Genomic DNA, 18,273 nt, shown 5'->3' with positions numbered 1-18,273 from the left:
AGGCTCTTCAGTGGTGGGTGGTGGGCACCCCCTTCAGGATTTTGCTGGAAGTGCTTAGATCTCAATGCAGCAACTTGATAGCATTTTGTACAAGTTACTGAGCAAGAGCAGAAAGGTCATCTCATCCAACCTCTCTCATTTTCCAGCTGAGGAAACAGGCACATAAGAATGAAGCAACTTGCCCAAGGTCACCTCATACAGAGCAAAAAAAAAAAAAAATCAAGATCTTTTAACTCCCATGTGTAATTTTAGATGTCATTTAACCTCCGCATCCCTCAGTTTCCTCAACTGTAAAGCAGGAATCATAATAACACCTACCTCTAGGGTTATGACAAGGGCAAACAGCGAACATTTGTGGAAAAACTCATAAACCTTAAGATTCTATAGAAATACTAGCTATTATTAGTTCACTACCACGCAATTCTACCATTCTAACATCATTTTATTTGCAATTATAGAACTGAGCTTTTTGCTAAATTCTAAAATCTTCTTTAGGTCAAATTTCTATTAGGAGACTTGTTTATTTGCTTTTTACCTCTGTTAATGAAAGGCACAATTTCGGGCAAGTTATTTAACCTCTGAACCAATGTTTGTTCTTCTGTAAAATGGGGATAATGACATTTTTGCCACCCACTCCACAGTGTTCTTTTGGAAAATAGTGCTTTGTAAACCTTAAAGAGCCAACATGATTTAGGAGAGAGAAAGACCTGGAAGACCTGAATTCAAGTTCTACTTCTGACACAAACTGACTAAAGGACCCTGGGCAAGTCACTTAACCTCCCAGTTGACCTGGGTAGGTCACTAGAACTTAGTTGCAAATCTGCATAGGCAAAGAGAGCTCCTGTACTGGAAGATCCCTGTGCCAATGAAACTACAGGTTCGGACAAAACAAAACATGTTGCAGAATAATGTAAATCTGAATAACTATTAGCTAGGAAAGGCAACATGATATGCTGGAAATAACATTAGTTTTGAGAGCAAGAAAACCTGCATTCCAATCTTCTTCCCACCACAATCAAGCTAAACAGGCTTACTTGATATTCCTGGCACACAACAATCCACCTCTGGCTTTGTGCCTTTGCAAGGCTGCACCCCATCCCTTGAATACTCTCCCTCCTCACCTCTGCTTTAATTTCCTTGTCTTCTTTCAAAATTCAGTTCAAGTCCTTGCCTTTTCCCACTCTCCCCAGCTGTCAGCGACTCTCCCCAATGAGATTACCTTCTATGAACTCTGTTTATATTTTCTCACCCATTAGAAGGTGATCTCCTTGAAGGTAGGGACAATGTTTTGGTCTTTTTTTGCATCTCTTGATCTTAGCATCATGTCAGAAACATAGTAAGTTTTTAATAAATGCTTGTTGACTGACCAATTGATTCATTGTGACCTTGAAGAATCATTTAATTTCTCCAAACCTGAGTTTCCTCACCTGCAAAATGAGAGGGTTATACTAGATGATTTCTTTTCCTTTTTTTTTTTTTGCCTTTTGGAGGGCAATTGGGGTTAAGTAACTTGCCCAAGGTTACACGGCTAGTTTTTTTGTGTGGGTATGACTGAGGCTGGAACCGAACTGGGTCCTCCTGACTCCGGGGCCGGCGCTCTACTCACTGCGCCATCTAGCCACCCCAGACTAGATGATTTCTAAGGACACTTTCATCTTTATATCAAAGAGTCTTTTTTTTTGCTTTTTGCTTTTTTGGAGACAGGAAGGCAGGGCAATTGGGGTTAAGTGACTTGCCCAAGGTCAAACAGCTAGGAAGTGTTAAGTGTCTGAGGCCAAATTTGAACTCAGGTCCTCCAACTCTAGGGCCAGTGTTCTCTTCACCTAGCCAGTCCTATATAAAGGATTCTTAAACTGGATCTATGAAACCTTTTTTTTTAAATTGATAACCATATTTCAATAATGGGGTTCTTTTTTAATCCTATGTATTTTATTTTATTTAAAAACATCATCCTGAGGAGAGGTCCATAGATTTTACCAGCTGCTAAAGGAGTTCATGACACAAAAAGGGTTAAGAATTTCTATTCTAAATGATCTCATCATATGGCTAATAATGGAGGGAGGAAAAAAAATCCACCAAATTAATCTGTTCTCTTCAGGAAGTGATGCCACTTACTTGGAGTGCCTTTTATTAAAGTTACTTCGATCACAGCATAAACCTAAAACCATTATGAGGCTGACCAGAAGAAGCCTTTTGCCTTCCATCTCTCCATTCCTTCTCCCACCCCCACCCCCCCGAATCTGCCCTTGACTTTGACTGTGATCTTGACCTCTCCCTACGCCATCAGCAACCCCTTCCCTTTTCTAGCTTAACCTGTCTCATTACCCAAATCCAACGACTCTGTACTCAGGCAAGTTAATGCTACCCTCTCTAAAACCCCAAACTGCCTCACTTCCTTAGTCTCCAGGCTTACCTGTCATGCTGATTCTTAACCTGAGGTCACAACAGTCGGCTCCCACCCTCGGGCTGTCAAATGTTGCCTGAGAAAATCGTTAAGATGTGCTCCCTAAGTGATCTCATCTACTCCCACTGCTTCAATTATCACCTTTAAGAGGATGACACCTAAATCTATGTCTCTGGCTCTGACCTCTCCCCAGAGCACCAGACCTACATTTACAACTGTCTGAAGTACCATACTGAGACCTGCAACTCAATATAGCTCAAACCAAACTCATCCCCTTCCCTCAAAATGATGGCTGGCACTTAGAAAGCACTTTACAAATACTATTTCCTTTTATTCTCGCTACAACCCTGGGAGGTAGGTGCTATTGTTATCCTTCTTTTTCTTTGGAGGGCAGGGCAATTGGGATTGTGACTTGCTCAAGGTCACACAGCCAGTAAATGTTAAGTATCTGAGGCTGGATTTGAACTTAGGTCCTCCTGACTCTAGGGCCGGTACTATTCACTGCACCACCTTGCCACCCTAATCCTTATTTTTCAAATGAGAAAACTGGCTGATAGAAGTTAAGTGATGCTTGAGCAGGATCACATAGTCAGTTAATTATCAGAGGTCTGGATCTGAGCTCAGGTATAGTGCTCTATATACCACGGTCACTTAGCTCAATTAAAACAGCTCCTCCTTCCTTTCCTATTTCTGTTAATGATAAGATCAGAGAGTTAACACTAGAACAGACCTCAGAAGGTTACCAAGTCCCCCATTTTACTCATGATGGAATTCTGGCATATAGAGGTGAGGTGACTTGTCCAGGATCATACAGATAGTAAGTATCAGAGGTGAAAATTACACCTAGGTCTTATTGACTCCAAATCCAGCACCCTTTCTACTACTCCCATTCACCTTGGGTCAAAACCTCTGAGTCATATTCGGCTCTTCCCCCTAGAGTCAGTCCTGTTCTCTGAGGGTCCTGGCCCTGGCCAAAACTGGGATAGGGACCCTCCTGATAGAAATTTGACCTAAAGAAGATTTTAGAATTTAGCAAAAAGCTCAGTTCTACAATTGCAAATAGAACGGTAAGTTAGAATGGTAGAATTGGGTGAGAGTGAACTAATAATAATAGCTGGTACTTCTATAGAGACTTAATGTTTCTGAAGTACTTCACAAATATTCACTCATTTGGTCCTCACCACAGCCCTGAGAGGTAGGTGCTATTATAAACACTTTACAATTGAGGAAACTGAGACAAGTGGAGGTCAATTGATTGACTTGTCTAAAGTCACATGAGAGTTAAGAGATCTTGCCCATGGTCACAGAACTAGTGTCTCAGGCAGGATTTTACCCCAGGTTTTCCTCCCTGCAAGTCCAAAGCTCCTTTCATTGATGACCCAACTTACAGATGCAAGAGAGCCCAAGTGACTCTGAACCTGTTTATTGTATCAATACCATGGTCTACACAAGCCACTCTGAACCTGGTGTCTGTGAACTGTTGTTTTTCAGGGGGTGGGGGAGTGGGGGTAGGTTAGGATTTTCTTGTTGTTGTTGTTTTTGACAGTTTGATAATTGCATTTTAATATAATTGGTTTCCTTTGTAATCTCTCGTTTTTTTTACACATTTAAAAACATTTTTCTGATAAGGAGTTTATAGTTTAAGGGATGCATGACACAAGAAACATTAAGAACTTATGCTCTAGGGTCTAGAGATTGGCTCAGAGACATTGAGTTAAATCAGAAATCCAAAGCATAAATAAGTTTAATGACACCTTTGTTCTATTTGCGCCCACAGGAACTGGAAGAGTTCATAGACCATCTAGTCTAACCTCCTCATTTGACCAGGCACTCCCTTAGGAGCTAATGGCCATTTGTGCCTTGGAGGCCGGGAAATGGAGAGATTAATGTTTCACAAAGCCCAAATCAGACCATGAGAGCAGGGACCCCTATCTGTCGGCATGGGCCCAATAAATCTGCAGTCAACCACAGGATGTCAGACTGTTTTCTCCTTTATTCCCTCAAGCGATTACAATGCTGAGATCCCACAGTAGCAATTTGGGAGAGGAGGGAACTTGTAACACCTTGTTTCCACCAGTGTTGCTCTAGAGACCCTGGGAAGTAAGGAAAACCAGCTAAGCATCACTATAACACCCTAACCCTAATTCCCATTACTTCTTCTGTCCTCCCCTTCCTTCCCTGCTTCCCACCAGATCTGAGACCAAAGTCGCCCAGTCAGCTAGTGGAGGTCCCCCTCAAGACATAGACTTGAAGAACTGCAACATTCCCTGCTGAGGCCTTGGTCCAATGTCAACAGTAGCTTTCAATAAATCTCATGAGAATATTTTAGTTTGTCCTTGGACTCTGTTCTTTTTTCCCTAGTTTGGCTGCTCAATTACCACAAAATCATCCATTTAAAAAATACACAGACACCAGGGAACAAAAATGGATAGAAGAGACTGATGACCACCTCGCTCCTTTCAATCTTTCCCTATGGCCCTCAAATAGCACTAATTCAGAACTTCCAGATAAGGGTAAGGATGGGTACAGGGTTGTAGGCCTCAGGAAATGGAGAAGTGAAAGGTAGTGGAAGCCAAGGTCAGTAATAGTGATTACTGTGGAGCTGAACAGGGCAGAGGCAGTAATAAACATCATTACTGACATTTCTATAGACCTTGAGGACTGTGACAATAACAATAAACAATAATAATAGTTGCCATCTATATAGGCCTTTAAGGCTTGTAAATTGCTTTACAAATAATATCTTATTCCCCTTGGTCAGTCTTGTGAAGCCTATGGGCCCCTTCCTAGAATAATGTGTTTAAATGTATAATATAAAATACATGATATTACAAAATTAACCAATTATATTGAAATACAATTATCAAAATCTTTCAAAATAAATTTGTTACATAGTAACATGTATTTTTATTAACATTAAATAATAAAACAACACATTAAAATACAAAAAAAGCCCAAATAATATCTCATCTTATCCTCATTACAACCCTGGGAAGGATGGTGCTATTATTATCTCCATCTTTTTAAAGATGAAGAAACTGAGGCAAACAGAGTTTGGCATGGGGGGGGGGGAACTAAGTGACTTGCCCATGGTTACAGAGCTGGTAAGTGTCAAAGGTCAAATTTAAAATCAGCAATTGCAAGTCTAATGCTCTATCCACTATACTGCCTAGTTGTGAAGTTTGGCAACACTCTTTAAATATGTTCATCCTCCCAACAAACCCTTTGAGATGAGTGCTATTATCACAATTTTATAGATGAGAACATTGAAGTAAAGAGATTAATTCAATTCATTTCAACAAGTTTGGTACAAGGAAAAGGGTGCTAGATTTTGAATCTGAAAACCTGGGTCCATATCTAAGCTCTGCTACTTCTTTGTGATCTTAACAAAGTTTGGACCACAGTTTACTCTTCCTGAAGTGCAGGAATTGGATTAGGTAACTTCTGAGGTCTTATCCAGATAGACATTATGATCTTATTATCCTACTTCAAAATATCACTGGCAAAATATCCTGTCATGCATCAGGATCTCTCTTTTAATGGATTCTTGGACCCTCATGATTCTTGGTCTTTCTTTTTATCCCCGATTTCAGGGCATAGTCTTTATTTCACTCTTTTCTTGTTTTCACTCTAACAGGTGTTTTTGATCAATCACTACTTTCCAATCATTTCAGGCCTGTTTATATCTTGCTTCTGTGGCTTATTACCCTTCAGCTATCTGTATGGTCTCTCACTGTTTGTATAAACAATGATAAAAGCACTTTCCTCTTGACTCAAGATTCATCATTCTTTGAATTCAGCCTTTCTACCCTGGCACACTCCTCTCCACTTAGGTCACGGTTTTAGATCTGAGTACGATGATGATATTGATAGAAAATTGTCATTCTGGACATATGAAAGTAATTCTTATAGTTTTATGAATATAATAGAAGTGATTCACTGGAGCACATGTTTTGGTTAAGCAGCAGAGAGGACTGGAGTTTCTCACCTTGGATGAAGGACATGCACAACCAGAGGCTTCTGATTGGCTTCCAACTGTAAGGTGGTTTCATCAAAGAGAACTGGACAATGAACTAAGAGCAGCCCACTTAGTAGACTTAGTAGGAGTAACTTTGACCCTCTGTGAGCCTCTCTCTTAACTTTCCCTTTTCTGCTGCTGGCACCTATGGAAATGATTCTCCCATGGTAGCAAATACATATGCTGTCAAGGAGAGAATGAGCCCAGACCTCATATCCCCAGCTGCTATTTCTGCTTTGGATTTCTTTCCCCGAGCACAGGTGACCAAACAGCAGTCAAGAGGGATGGTATCTTCAGAAGTGTTTATCTAAGGAGTTCCTGAGTTTTGCAGTCAGAGTTGACTGGCAGTAAGAGTATAGGCAACTATACCCTTTTCAGAGATGACCACCCGCAGGAAAGTGAGATCAATCCATGCACTAGATGACCAGAAAATATAGGTCTTGAGGGAACTGCTTGGACAGTGCAGAATCAAGGTGAAGGTGAGCTGTCTCTATGACAGCCCCACTAAGTGTTTCATGTTTCCATGTTTTATGTACCTACCTCCTAAAAGGGTGAGATAGGAGTTATGAGTTACTATTGAAGTCTTTGTCAATGTGTACTTATGAACCTTTTATGTTTTAAGTATTTCTTTTGTGTGGAGGAAAAATAGCTATTAAATAATTACATATAATATACCTTTTACATTGAGTACCTTTCTAATCCCTTCAGGAAAGACTCTAGACTTGAACCAAACCCTCCAGGGTGAGGTTGTATAGAACTAGAGATAATGAGGAGGAAAAAACAAAGAGTCTGCTACTTCTCTTTAGAGACCAGACTTTCCCAGGACTATGTGATTCCATAACTTGGGGATTTGTAATGGGAGAGGCCACCCCAGCTTGTTATTATATAAACATGTGGGAATACCTACCTATGATTTAGAAGATATGTCCTATGGAGTTGCCTGAGAGATACAGAAGTTAAATAACTTGTCTCTACTCACTCAGTCAATAAGTATCAGAGGTAGGATTTGAATCTACATTTTCCTGACTCTAAACCCAGCACTTAATTCATTGCCTCTATGCCTCATGTGAGATTCTTAAAAATGGTTAGAAAAGCAAGAAAGGAGAATTAAACCACAAAAGAAAGAAGCTAAACACTGCATTTAGCATATATGGAATTTTTTAGAAAATAGGAATTCGTGTTATAAAGGGCCATGACCTGCCTAATTTAGAAGAAAGTTAATTTACTGACTGGCATTCGATAGATCATAGTTAGATTGACTCCCTATGTATCCTTGGTCCTTATGTGAGTACTTTTTGTTTGTTTGTTTTGTTTTGTGTTAGATCAGACATGATTTCATTAGTGTAGAATGCTCCCACTGAGGAAATGTCCCCAATCAATGCAGATCAACACCTATTCTACATTTTATAATCCAAGAAAAGTACTCTGGACACTCAAAGATTAAGTGACTTGCCCAGGATCACATTGCCAGTACATGTCAGAGGTGAGATTTGAACTCTGGGTCTCCCTGATTCTATGGCCTGCTCTCTTCACATTATGTACACCCATTGAAGAAAAGAGAGTCTAATAACTGTCAAACTCCAGAGAAATTTTTTTTTCAAATGGACATTTCTGTCCAACGTATTACTTTTCTTATCATGGTCATGCATTTCTCCATAAAGCTGATTCCTTGAAAATACCATTATTCAAATGTCCTTTTCATCCAATATTAAATATACTATCACAAGATTCACAGGCAGTCATGTGAGAAATCCTGGGAAGCTTCACTGATTTGTTGATGAAGGAATACCATATATGTCTGATTAGCAAGTCCCCCAAGTGGAGAAGGGGGACTAAATGAGGCGCTACAATTCCTCAAGAATAAAGAATAGAAAATTTTTGCCATTTTTGCCATTGACTAGTAATTAAGGACGAGACCATAAGAGTTAACTGAATATCATGAAACCAAGTAAAAAATTTAACGTATTTTAAATCATAAACTGAGAGACTAAATGTAAATAAAGAGAGATATGTGTCATATAACATATGGATAGTGATTAGAATGGCATCTCTGATTTTACTCTCAAAAGGGAGCAGCAAGATGGTGAATTGGATAGAATGCCAGGCTTGGGGTCAGGAAGACTCATCTTACCGAGTTCAAATCTGACCTCAGATACTAGCTCTGTGACCCTAGGAAAGTCACTAACACCTGTTTGCTTCAGTTCATTTGTAAAATCAGTTGGAGAAGGAAATAGCTAAACCTCTCAAGTTTCTTTGCCAGGAAAATCCCAAATGGGATCACAAAGAATCAGATACAACTGGAATGACTGAACAACAAAAGTTCTCTGGTGAAGAAATTCCTCTATCAATGCAGATCAACCCCTTCCCTACATTTTAGAGAACTGTCCAGAGCAAAAAGGAGTTAAGTGACTTACCCAGGGTCACATAGCCAGAATTTATCATTTATCAGACTTGAACCCAGAATTTATTGACTCTAAGGTCAGCTCTTTATCCAGCAAACAACACTGCCTATACCTATAACATGTATATGTATTTGCATATATGAATGTATTAAAAAAAAGATGAGCACTAAAAAGCTAAACATTTTGCTCATGTGTACCCTTAAACTTAAATATAAGGAAATACCAATGTTCAATTTTCCTTAATAGTCATTTTATAAAGGACAATTGAGTAAGAAAGGATTTAAAATCCAGAGAGATGAATGAAAAAGAGAAAACTACATAAACACTGAGTTTGTCCTTAAGACAGTTCTCAGATTTGAACTGAAGAAAATTTCAGAGAAGAATAAGGTAGGTAATATGTAAACTCTGGGGATAGACTGTGATAGAGGTTGAGGTACGAGTGGGGAGGGAAACACACCTGGATCTTGACACACAATTAAGAAGCAACACTTTAAAATGGAGAAGAAAAACAAAGGACAAAGCAATGTTACAGAAACCAGTAGCTAAAACTTGTGAGAAACGAAGGGATCTAAATTTATGTAGTCCAGAAGCCAGATGACTCAAAGAGACATAATCACAGTCTATAAATACCCTCAAAGTAACAATATATGGTAAATGAAGTAAGTGCATTATTCACAGTTCAGGCCATTTCTCCTTGTTCAATTGTCTAAGGAAGATAATGCCCAAATGCAATACTGGAACCTAATTTGGAAACTAAAGGCAGTGAGAGGGGTTTGTAATACCCTAATATACCGGGAATGACCTAATATACTCAAAGAACCTGGCATAGGTTCTTTGATATGCTTTTCTAAAGGAAAACAACGCAAAAAGAGTTAACAGTCTTACTTTAATCAAACATTTATATCATTCACTTAGTTCAGGGGAAAAACTCAGCACCCTGAACTTCAAAAAATACAAACAAAAATTACAAACAGACAAAAAATACAGAGAAAATAACACAGTTCAACAGACCAATAAACAGGGCTGCTAGATGTCTGACCATTACATACATACATGGTTAGTTACCAGAGAGAGAAGCACCAACATCTGGGTTTTCAAAGCAGGGGGGGGGTTCAATGGCTGCCCAGAGTCTCATCTGGTCAAATCACACAACTCTTCCCATAAGTGAGTCCCAAAACCTCACCTCAGAGTATATATATCTTTCTCCAGAGTCAGAGGACATCACAACCTTTGTGACCCACTGCCTAATTACAAAGTAGCAAAAGGTGTGGGCCTTTCTGGAAAACAAACCTCCCCTAAGCAAGCTTCTCTTGTTGGGCTCTGAGTGGGGCCCATTAAGGGGCAGGGAAGATCTTCAGATTCCCTTACCATTACAGGGTCCTAAGGAAGAGTGTTTAGGCATCAAAAAATGTCAAAGACTTTGGGGACTACTTGAAATAAAAATTACAGGGAAAGGTTTATTGGACTCCTTCACAATAATAGGAGTGAGAATACCAACTATATTTGCATAAAATATTATCGACTTTTTAGCAGATCAGGAAACATGAATCATTCTGTCAGTACACTTAAACTAAACATTGAGTGTGGCTCCTTTAAAAAAAAAAGTCCAAAATTTTATTGATCTCTTTTGTCATTACATCATCTAATTTCCTTTGAGTAATTTCTTAAATTTACAATAAAATTCTGGTGCTTTTACTTAAGGAAGACACCATGGTATAGTGATGGGAGTACTGGGTTAGGAGTCATAAAATCTGTGTTCCAGTCCCAACACCGTTACTGTTTAGCAATAAACAAGATACTTTACCTCTTGTATTTCAATTTCCTGATCAGTCAGATGGTGCTACCACCCTAAATACAAGCTGCCACAAGTCTCCCCCTTCTCCATTCTACCTTCCACTCAGCTGCCAAAATGGGTTTTTAAAAATCTTGGTCTGACTATGTCATTCCCCATCTTCCAGATTCCTGTTCAATAAACTCTGGCAGCACCCGATCAGCTCCAAGATCAAATATAAAATTTCCTCTTTGGTATTCAAAGTCCTTCATAACCTAACCCTTTCCTATCTGTCCAGTTTTCTTATACCTTACACTTCCCATGTCTTTGTGATCCACTGGCACTGGCTTCCTTGTGGTTCTTCACACAAGACAACTCCTTTCCCAACATCAGGAATTTTCAACCTCTCTCCCTCTTGCTTGGAATGGTCTTCCCTTCCCATCTCTGCCTCCAGGCTTCCCTGGTTTCCTTCAAGTCCCAGCTAAAATCCAACCTTCTACAAGAAGCATTTCTCAAACCCCTTAATGTTGGTGCCTTTCCTCTGTCGATTATCTTGTATATATCTTGTTTGTACCTGAGATGTTGGCATGTTGTTCCTTCCCCATCCAACCCTCTGCCATTGGGCTATAGGCTTCTTGAGAGAGGATACTATCTTTTACCTTTCTTTGTATTCCTAGTCATAGTGTGTGGTACATAGTAGGTGCTTACTGACTGATAACTCCCTGACAGTTTAGTTGTGGGCCTTCTGTGATCATACATTTGGAACTAGAAGGGAACTTTGAGGTCATGTAGTCCAACCCTATCATTTTGCAGCTGAGGAAACAGGCTCTGGGAGAAGTAACTTGCCCAAGTCATACAAGCAGAGCTGGGACTCAAACCTAGGTCCTCTGACTCCAAAGTCAGTGTCCTTTTCTGCTCTACCACATATCAAATGAGAGGATGTGTGGGAAGGCACTTTGGAGAAGGATTGAGAGCTATACATATGCAAAACAGAATTATTCCTATATATCTGGAAGCTGTTTTTTAAAATAGATTAATATTTTCATTCACTGCTTCTTTCCTCTGTTGTAGGAAAGATAACTTTTAAAAAAACATCCTGTGCTTTCTGAGAGTACTGTTATCCCCTTAAGCCAAACAAACCATTTAAAAAACCTTATCTAGTCCCAGTGACTCATGGAGCCACCTGAACTCTGAAAGACATTGCCTTGGCCAGGCTCCTATGGGCTAGCCCCCAATGCCTATCATATTACAGCACTAGAAATGTAAAAGCTTGGTCAGAAAAATACAGTCAGCTCAAAGACACAAATTATGCCAAACTCTTTGTCTACCTAACACTTTAAATCTCTTTCCTAAAAACAAAATTTTATGAGCACTAGTAATAAATAGAAAAGTTAAGTACAAATAACTTCAACCATTCAAGACCCCCAGATCAGGGTCATAGCCAAAAAGTAAGATAGAAGGCAATGAGATAATTTAACAGCTGGATAACCAGCCCTCTAATGTTTGGTTCAGTCAATCATTCATTTAATAAAAATGTATGAAATATCCACTATGTGCTGAGCACTGTGTTTCATGCTGAGGTTAAAAATGTAAGGGACTGTCCCTTCAAGGCATTGCCCTTTCATATGGACCAGTGTGATGTTAAGAGAAATACAAAAAAAATACTTTTGTGTAAATAAAAAGTGAAAATCAACTAGTAAAGGATATAAAGTATTGCCTCTTTCACAACTGAACAGTTTGATGCCTGAAAAGATTAGGAAAAGAACTCTGATTTAATAAAAAACTGCTAAAATATGTGTGTAAAGTAATACATTCCAACTAGGATTTTAGAAATTTAGGGCAGAAAATGACTGTGGCATAAACCAGAAGGCTTAAATAAACTTGTAAAGGATGTAGGGTGATGCCTGATTTGTATATGAATGATTGATAGGTTAAAGGGGACTGAGAAAGAACTTTCATTTCTTAAAAATGGATAAAATGTGAATATGAAGAAACAGTTTGCAGGACAGACTCAGATGGAGGATTGTTTTGAAAACTGATTAATGGTTGGAGCTATAGAGCATTGTGGTCCCTCCACTCATTTGCATGTAATTTTTTAAGACTTAAGAGGATAAAACTCATAAAATGAAAAAGTCACATATCTATTTGGAGACTAAGGGATGATTAAATAAGAACTTGATTTCATAGTGGAGATTTGCTGAGTTTTTAACCTCATAAGGGAAAGATGAATTTCGAGTACCCGGATGCTCTGATTTAAGGCATTGAAAATGTGTGCTGAAGACAATTGAAGAACTGAGCAGAGCAGGAATGATACAGAAGGGGCTGGGAAAACAACCCCATCACAGCTGTTGGAAGAAATAAGCAACAAGAATATTCAGCTGACAAGAAAGTTTTGGCTTCTAAGTTTCTGGTTAGTTGAATCAAGAGTGGAGCTGGTTTGGAAAAGAGCTCCAGTTCCAGCCATTGCCTTTGGTGCCCTTCAACAGGGGAGGTGAAGCTTTTCCCAAGCTCCAGTTGTCAGTGCCGCCTTTTCTTGTTTGAAAAAGTAAAGGCCGGGAGGAGGAGGAAATAGAGGGTTTGCAGTTGTTTTCTTGAATAGGAGGAAATGCTGAGATGTAGCTGGACAATGAAGATTGTGGTAGGAGACAAGCTGACCGGGATCATTGATCATAGAGTCAAACCTGAGGTGTTTTGTTGTGAGCTCTATTTGTTCCAATTAGATTGAATGACACAGTATCCTGGTGAGTGGATACTTTAGAAATATCATCCCATTTTAACAAATCATCACAGCAACCCTGGGAGGTAGGGGCTATTGTTATTCAATCGTTTTAGTCATATCTGATTCTTCATGACCCCATTTGGGGTTTTCTTGGCAAAGATACTGGAGTGGTTTGGTTCACTGTTTTCTTCTTTTACAGATGCAGAAAACGAGGCAAACAGGGTTAAGTGACTTGCCCAGGGTCACACAGCTAGTAAGTGTCTGATGCTGGATTTGAACTCCAGAAGATGAGTCTTCCTGACTCCACACCTGGCACTCTATTCACTGTGCCACCTACGTGCTCCAGGAGCTATTATTATCCACATTTAATAAGCTGTCTTGTTCTTATCTATATGGTCCAGAGAGAGCCAGCCGTAGGATATTTGCAGTTCTTTGGTTTAAAGGGAACCATTTGCCAATTCAATACTGCAGCACTTTTTCAACACCCTTTTCAGGGTAATTGTAAGTTGAAAGCTTTTACAATTGCTTTATCAGGTCCAGAATAGAATCAGATTTGCCCAGCTGGAGAGCATAAAGATGAGCAGACAGACCACCAGTTAGTAAAGAAGTGATTGTGTAGGATGTAGATGTTCCTGTAGGTAGGATCAGTAACATCTAAGCTGGCGGAGTTGGGAATTACCCTGCATGCATGGCTCTTCCTCCTTCATGGGCTTCCTTGACAGATTTCTGTGTACCCATTCTCCCTGACAGATATGGAGTGTGTTGGTGGAAGAGTGAGATCTAGGTTTATGCTTGAGCTGTAATGTATTTATTATTTCTACATTTGCTTTAATACATGAGGACTTACAATAGTATTATTTATTTTTGCTAAATAAATGTTTAAGATCTAAAGGTGCCATTATTATGAACGTCCCATTTGTGTAAATGGAATTGAACTGATTGGGGCTGAAGAGCTAAAATGTTGAGCTGGGGAAATGTATTCCTTCTTCCCTTCTCCCCTCCCAAAAAAAAGAGATCTATCCACTAGGACCATGAAATAGTTTGAGTGTAATCACATGATGGTTCTTTTGGGGAATCTAGACCTTCTACTATGAGATGTGAGGCCCTAAACATACACCTCATGCAAATGTGACACAAAGTCAAAAATAAAGTAGCTCTTGCCCTTGCAAAGCTTACATGCTATTGAGAATTGTTCTATAATATTAGTGATCATTACTAGTTCATTATAATATTAATAGGTAGAGATTCTTTAGCACTTTAAGGTTTGCAAAGTGCTCTACAAATATTATCTCATTTTTTCATCTTCACAACAACCTGGGGAGATAGAGGATAGTATTATCTGCATTTTATAGATGAGGAAACTGAGGCAGAGTCACAGAGTTAGATTTTATTTCAGGTCTTCCTTCCTCCAGGTCCAGCACTCTATCCACCACAGAGTGGATATCCATAGAGATTATTTTTGTCTACTGTGACTGATTCCCAACCCTCTCATTTTGAAATTGACTATTAAAAAAATAACTGGGGCACTGAATGCTAACCAGTTAGCACCTTTAGACCTTTTTTGTGAATTACAAATTTATGCTATATGTATATTCCATATCATGAATTACAGAATTAGCAATAAGAAGTAGACTAAGGTGTTTTATTAAAGGCTAGAAGTAGCATCATGCTACTACTGTGGCCCATCAACTATGTATACTTGCTACCAGATTGTGGAAATCACATATTGTGGAGCTGGGAGTGACCTCTGTGATTATCTAGTCCAAAAGCTTCCAAAGTGTGGTCCAGGGTCCCCTAGGGGTTTTCAAGACCCTTCCAGGGGGTTTGTGAGATCAAAATTATTTTCATAACAATACTAAGATATTTTAACTTCTAATATAGTAATTATCAATAGTCATAACTTACTTAGAATTTAATGGCACCCTGAGACTCTAAAAACCACTGATCTAGTCCCAACCCTTCATTTGTTGCATGAAGGCCCAGAGAGGGCAAGTGACCAGACTTATGCAGAGTTGCATAGTTAGTAAGCAGCAGAGTCAGAATTCAAATTCAAATTTTCTATTTCTAAATTGGGAGATCTTCCCACTTAGCCATGTTTTGATCTCTATTCATAGGAGGCCTAAAGAGGTATGTCAAAGGAGAATGTCTTTTCTACTTTGCCTCAATGTCTAGGTCTTATCTTCAGGCAAACATGGCCCTACTCTGTTAGTTGACCCAGTGGACAAATGATGATGTTACCACTTTGACCTCTCAATCAGCTGCAAAAAGTGCATCCTAATGCTGTACTCTATCAATAGGAATTCAACAGTAAGCTTTTTGGAGGAGAGGGACCTTGCCTTATATTTCTTCATCATATATCACAGTGCCTATTACAGTTTCACTCACAACAGACATTTATAGAATCATAGATCTAGAATGGAAAGAAACTTCAGAGGCCATCCAATATATCACCCTAATTTATAGATGAAAAAAATGAGGGCCATGGAGATTAAGTGACTTGCCCAATTACATAGTAATTTACTGAATAATGGCAGATCCTACCATTGTTAGGTCCGGTACTTATTTATACAAAATTTGTTGAAGCATTACTTACTTTTTTTTCTAGCAATAACACCATTCTAGCATTAAAGCGCATGAAAACTGAGGCTCACCATGGTTGTCCCATTTCTTAAAAGCTTAATAAGGTAAGATAAAGCTGCTGAAGTCCCTATTCCATGGTTTTCTCAGTTCTGTGTACAGGCCTCCAATATCACCATAGAACAATGGAAATTAGAAAAGAAAGACTGACTTGCAAGGGAATTCTGGATTACGAATGAGTCCAAGTGATGAATTCAGTCCCCTATTAGAAGCAAACTGAATGTAATTTCTATTGAGCCATTTTATTTTTTACTTCCTAAAGTAGAAAAATGTATGCAGTTATTCCAAGTTTCCAGTTTCCCATTTAGATTTTTTTTTTACAGCAAAAGACCATAGTAGAACCACCACTGGAGTTACAGGACCTGGCTGTATGACATGCTCTCTGTGTGGCCTGAGGAAGTCACTTAATATTTCTGGGCCTCAGCTCTTCATCTGTCCAAAAAAAACAAAAACCATCAACAAAAACAAAAAAAACAACCCAAGAGGGTTGGCTCAATGGCCTACAAGTTCACTTCTATCTCGAAATCTAAGCTCCTACTGCCCTAGATTTGTATTATTCCTCTTAGCTCCCCACATTTCTATCATTTGCATTCTAGGTCTTTGGTTAAATCACAAATAAAATATGCATATAAATTCATATACAATAAATTTCTGAGAAATGGCCTGGAACACTTGTTTTAGTCAATAAAATACAAATGAACATGTCTAAGTTATCTATATAGATTTCTTCTAATGTAAGGTCTCAGAAGTGTCTGAGGATCTCTACATATGTTACATGATGGGAGATGGCCCCATACAATCTAATTACTTTACAAATTTGCAAGATGCATAGGACATGTCATCTCCCATCTCCTACCTTTGTATAATCTGTCCCTCAAGCCTGACATGTTCCTGTTTACTTTTTTTTTTTTTTTGCTTTTTGGAGGGCAATTGGGGTTAAGTGACTTGCCCAAGGTCACATGGCTAGTTTTTGTGTTAAGTGTCTGAGGCCGGATTTGAACTCAGGTCCTCCTGACTCCAGGGCCAGTGCTCTATTCACTGTGCCACCTAGACGCCCTCCTCTCTACTTCTTAAGAGCCCATAGTGGTACAGATCAAGTGCCATCTCCTTCGAGAGTTCTTTCTCGATTTTTCTATCTAGGATGACCAGGGGCCGTCTCTAGTCCTCACTGATATCTGACGCTGGACCCAGATGGCTTGAGAGGAGAGAGTGAGGCTGGTAACCTTGCATAGCCCTCCCTCACTTAAATCCAATTCACTTGCAAGTCATGGCATCACCTTCCTGATGTCATGGTCCCCTTCGAGAACAAAGGACAAACGATAGCAATAATTTAGGGCTACCTTCCCTCTTCCCCTCATTCACATTGTATTTACTTCTTACATGTTCTGAATGACTTATTTGTAAACACATTGAATCCACACAGTAGAAGGCAAGCCCCTTGAGGACAGGAGTTGGTTTTGTCTTTGTCTCCACAATGCTTACCTTTGTGCCAGCCACACAGTAGGCTTTTCATAAATACTTATTGATTGCTTGGTTGAATGATAGAGAAACAATTCCTTTCCCTGGTCCCCCATAAAGCCCAGAAGTATGTGGTTTTGTCCCTTACCTTGTTGCTTTTGGGTCCCAAATAACAATGTCAGCATCAGATCCGACAGCAATTTTTCCTTTCCTTGGGTAGAGGTTGAAGATTTTAGCAGCATTAGTGCTGGTAACAGCAACAAATCTGTTTTCATCCATTTTGCCACTATGCTGTAACAGTCCAAAAAGAAAAAAAAACATTCCAATAAGGAAATAGGATGACAATTGAATTACAAGGAATTCTATTAGCAAAAATATGAACTTTTGAGAGTATTAATATGACTATCTTTAAGGTGTGCAAACCTTATATATATATCCTCATTGGATTGTCATAACAACCCCATGAAGACAGGTACTATTTGATCCCCATTTTACAGGTGAGGAAACTGACACTGGAAGAGGTTAATTGACTTGTCCAGGATCACACAGTTATTAAGCGTCTGAGGTAAGATTCAAACTCAAATATGCCTGATTGTAGATCTAGCGTTCCAACTACTGCATCACTTAATCATCTACATTGTACTGAATATCTTATGCTATAGTGCTCAGTCGATTTGGGGATATTAAATTAATCTCAAATAACTGTAACATGATCTAGAAAATGAAACACAACAGCCACCTCAGGAATTCATCTTTTTTTTTTTATTATAAGGGATTATTTAATCCAATCCTCTCATTTTTACAGGTGAGGAAAATGGGGCCCAAAGAATCTGTACACAGGCAATAAGGAGCAGAACTGGGCCT

General features: G+C 39.1%; 1 protein-coding gene across 4 annotated transcripts in view; it reads right to left on the bottom strand.

Annotated features, from left to right (window-relative positions):
- The window catches only part of DPYS (dihydropyrimidinase), a 116,170-nt gene that overhangs the window by 46,436 nt on the left and 51,461 nt on the right, over positions 1 to 18,273 (bottom strand). For 3 of the 4 annotated variants that reach the window (XM_069080920.1, XM_069080918.1, XM_069080919.1), the window contains exon 7: positions 17,558 to 17,700. In XM_069080920.1, the coding sequence (XP_068937021.1) occupies positions 17,558 to 17,700 (143 nt within the window). Of the gene's footprint in view, positions 1 to 15,705; positions 16,384 to 17,557; positions 17,701 to 18,273 lie in introns of those variants that run through there. The other variant, XM_069080921.1, reaches the window with a different exon arrangement.

Source organism: Petaurus breviceps, unplaced genomic scaffold (assembly GCF_028583685.1).
Source record: "Petaurus breviceps papuanus isolate PSGF00001 unplaced genomic scaffold, PetGlider_PUasm1.0 98, whole genome shotgun sequence".
NCBI classification, from domain to species: domain Eukaryota; kingdom Metazoa; phylum Chordata; class Mammalia; order Diprotodontia; family Petauridae; genus Petaurus; species Petaurus breviceps.
This window is presented reverse-complemented; position numbering and strand designations above follow the sequence as displayed.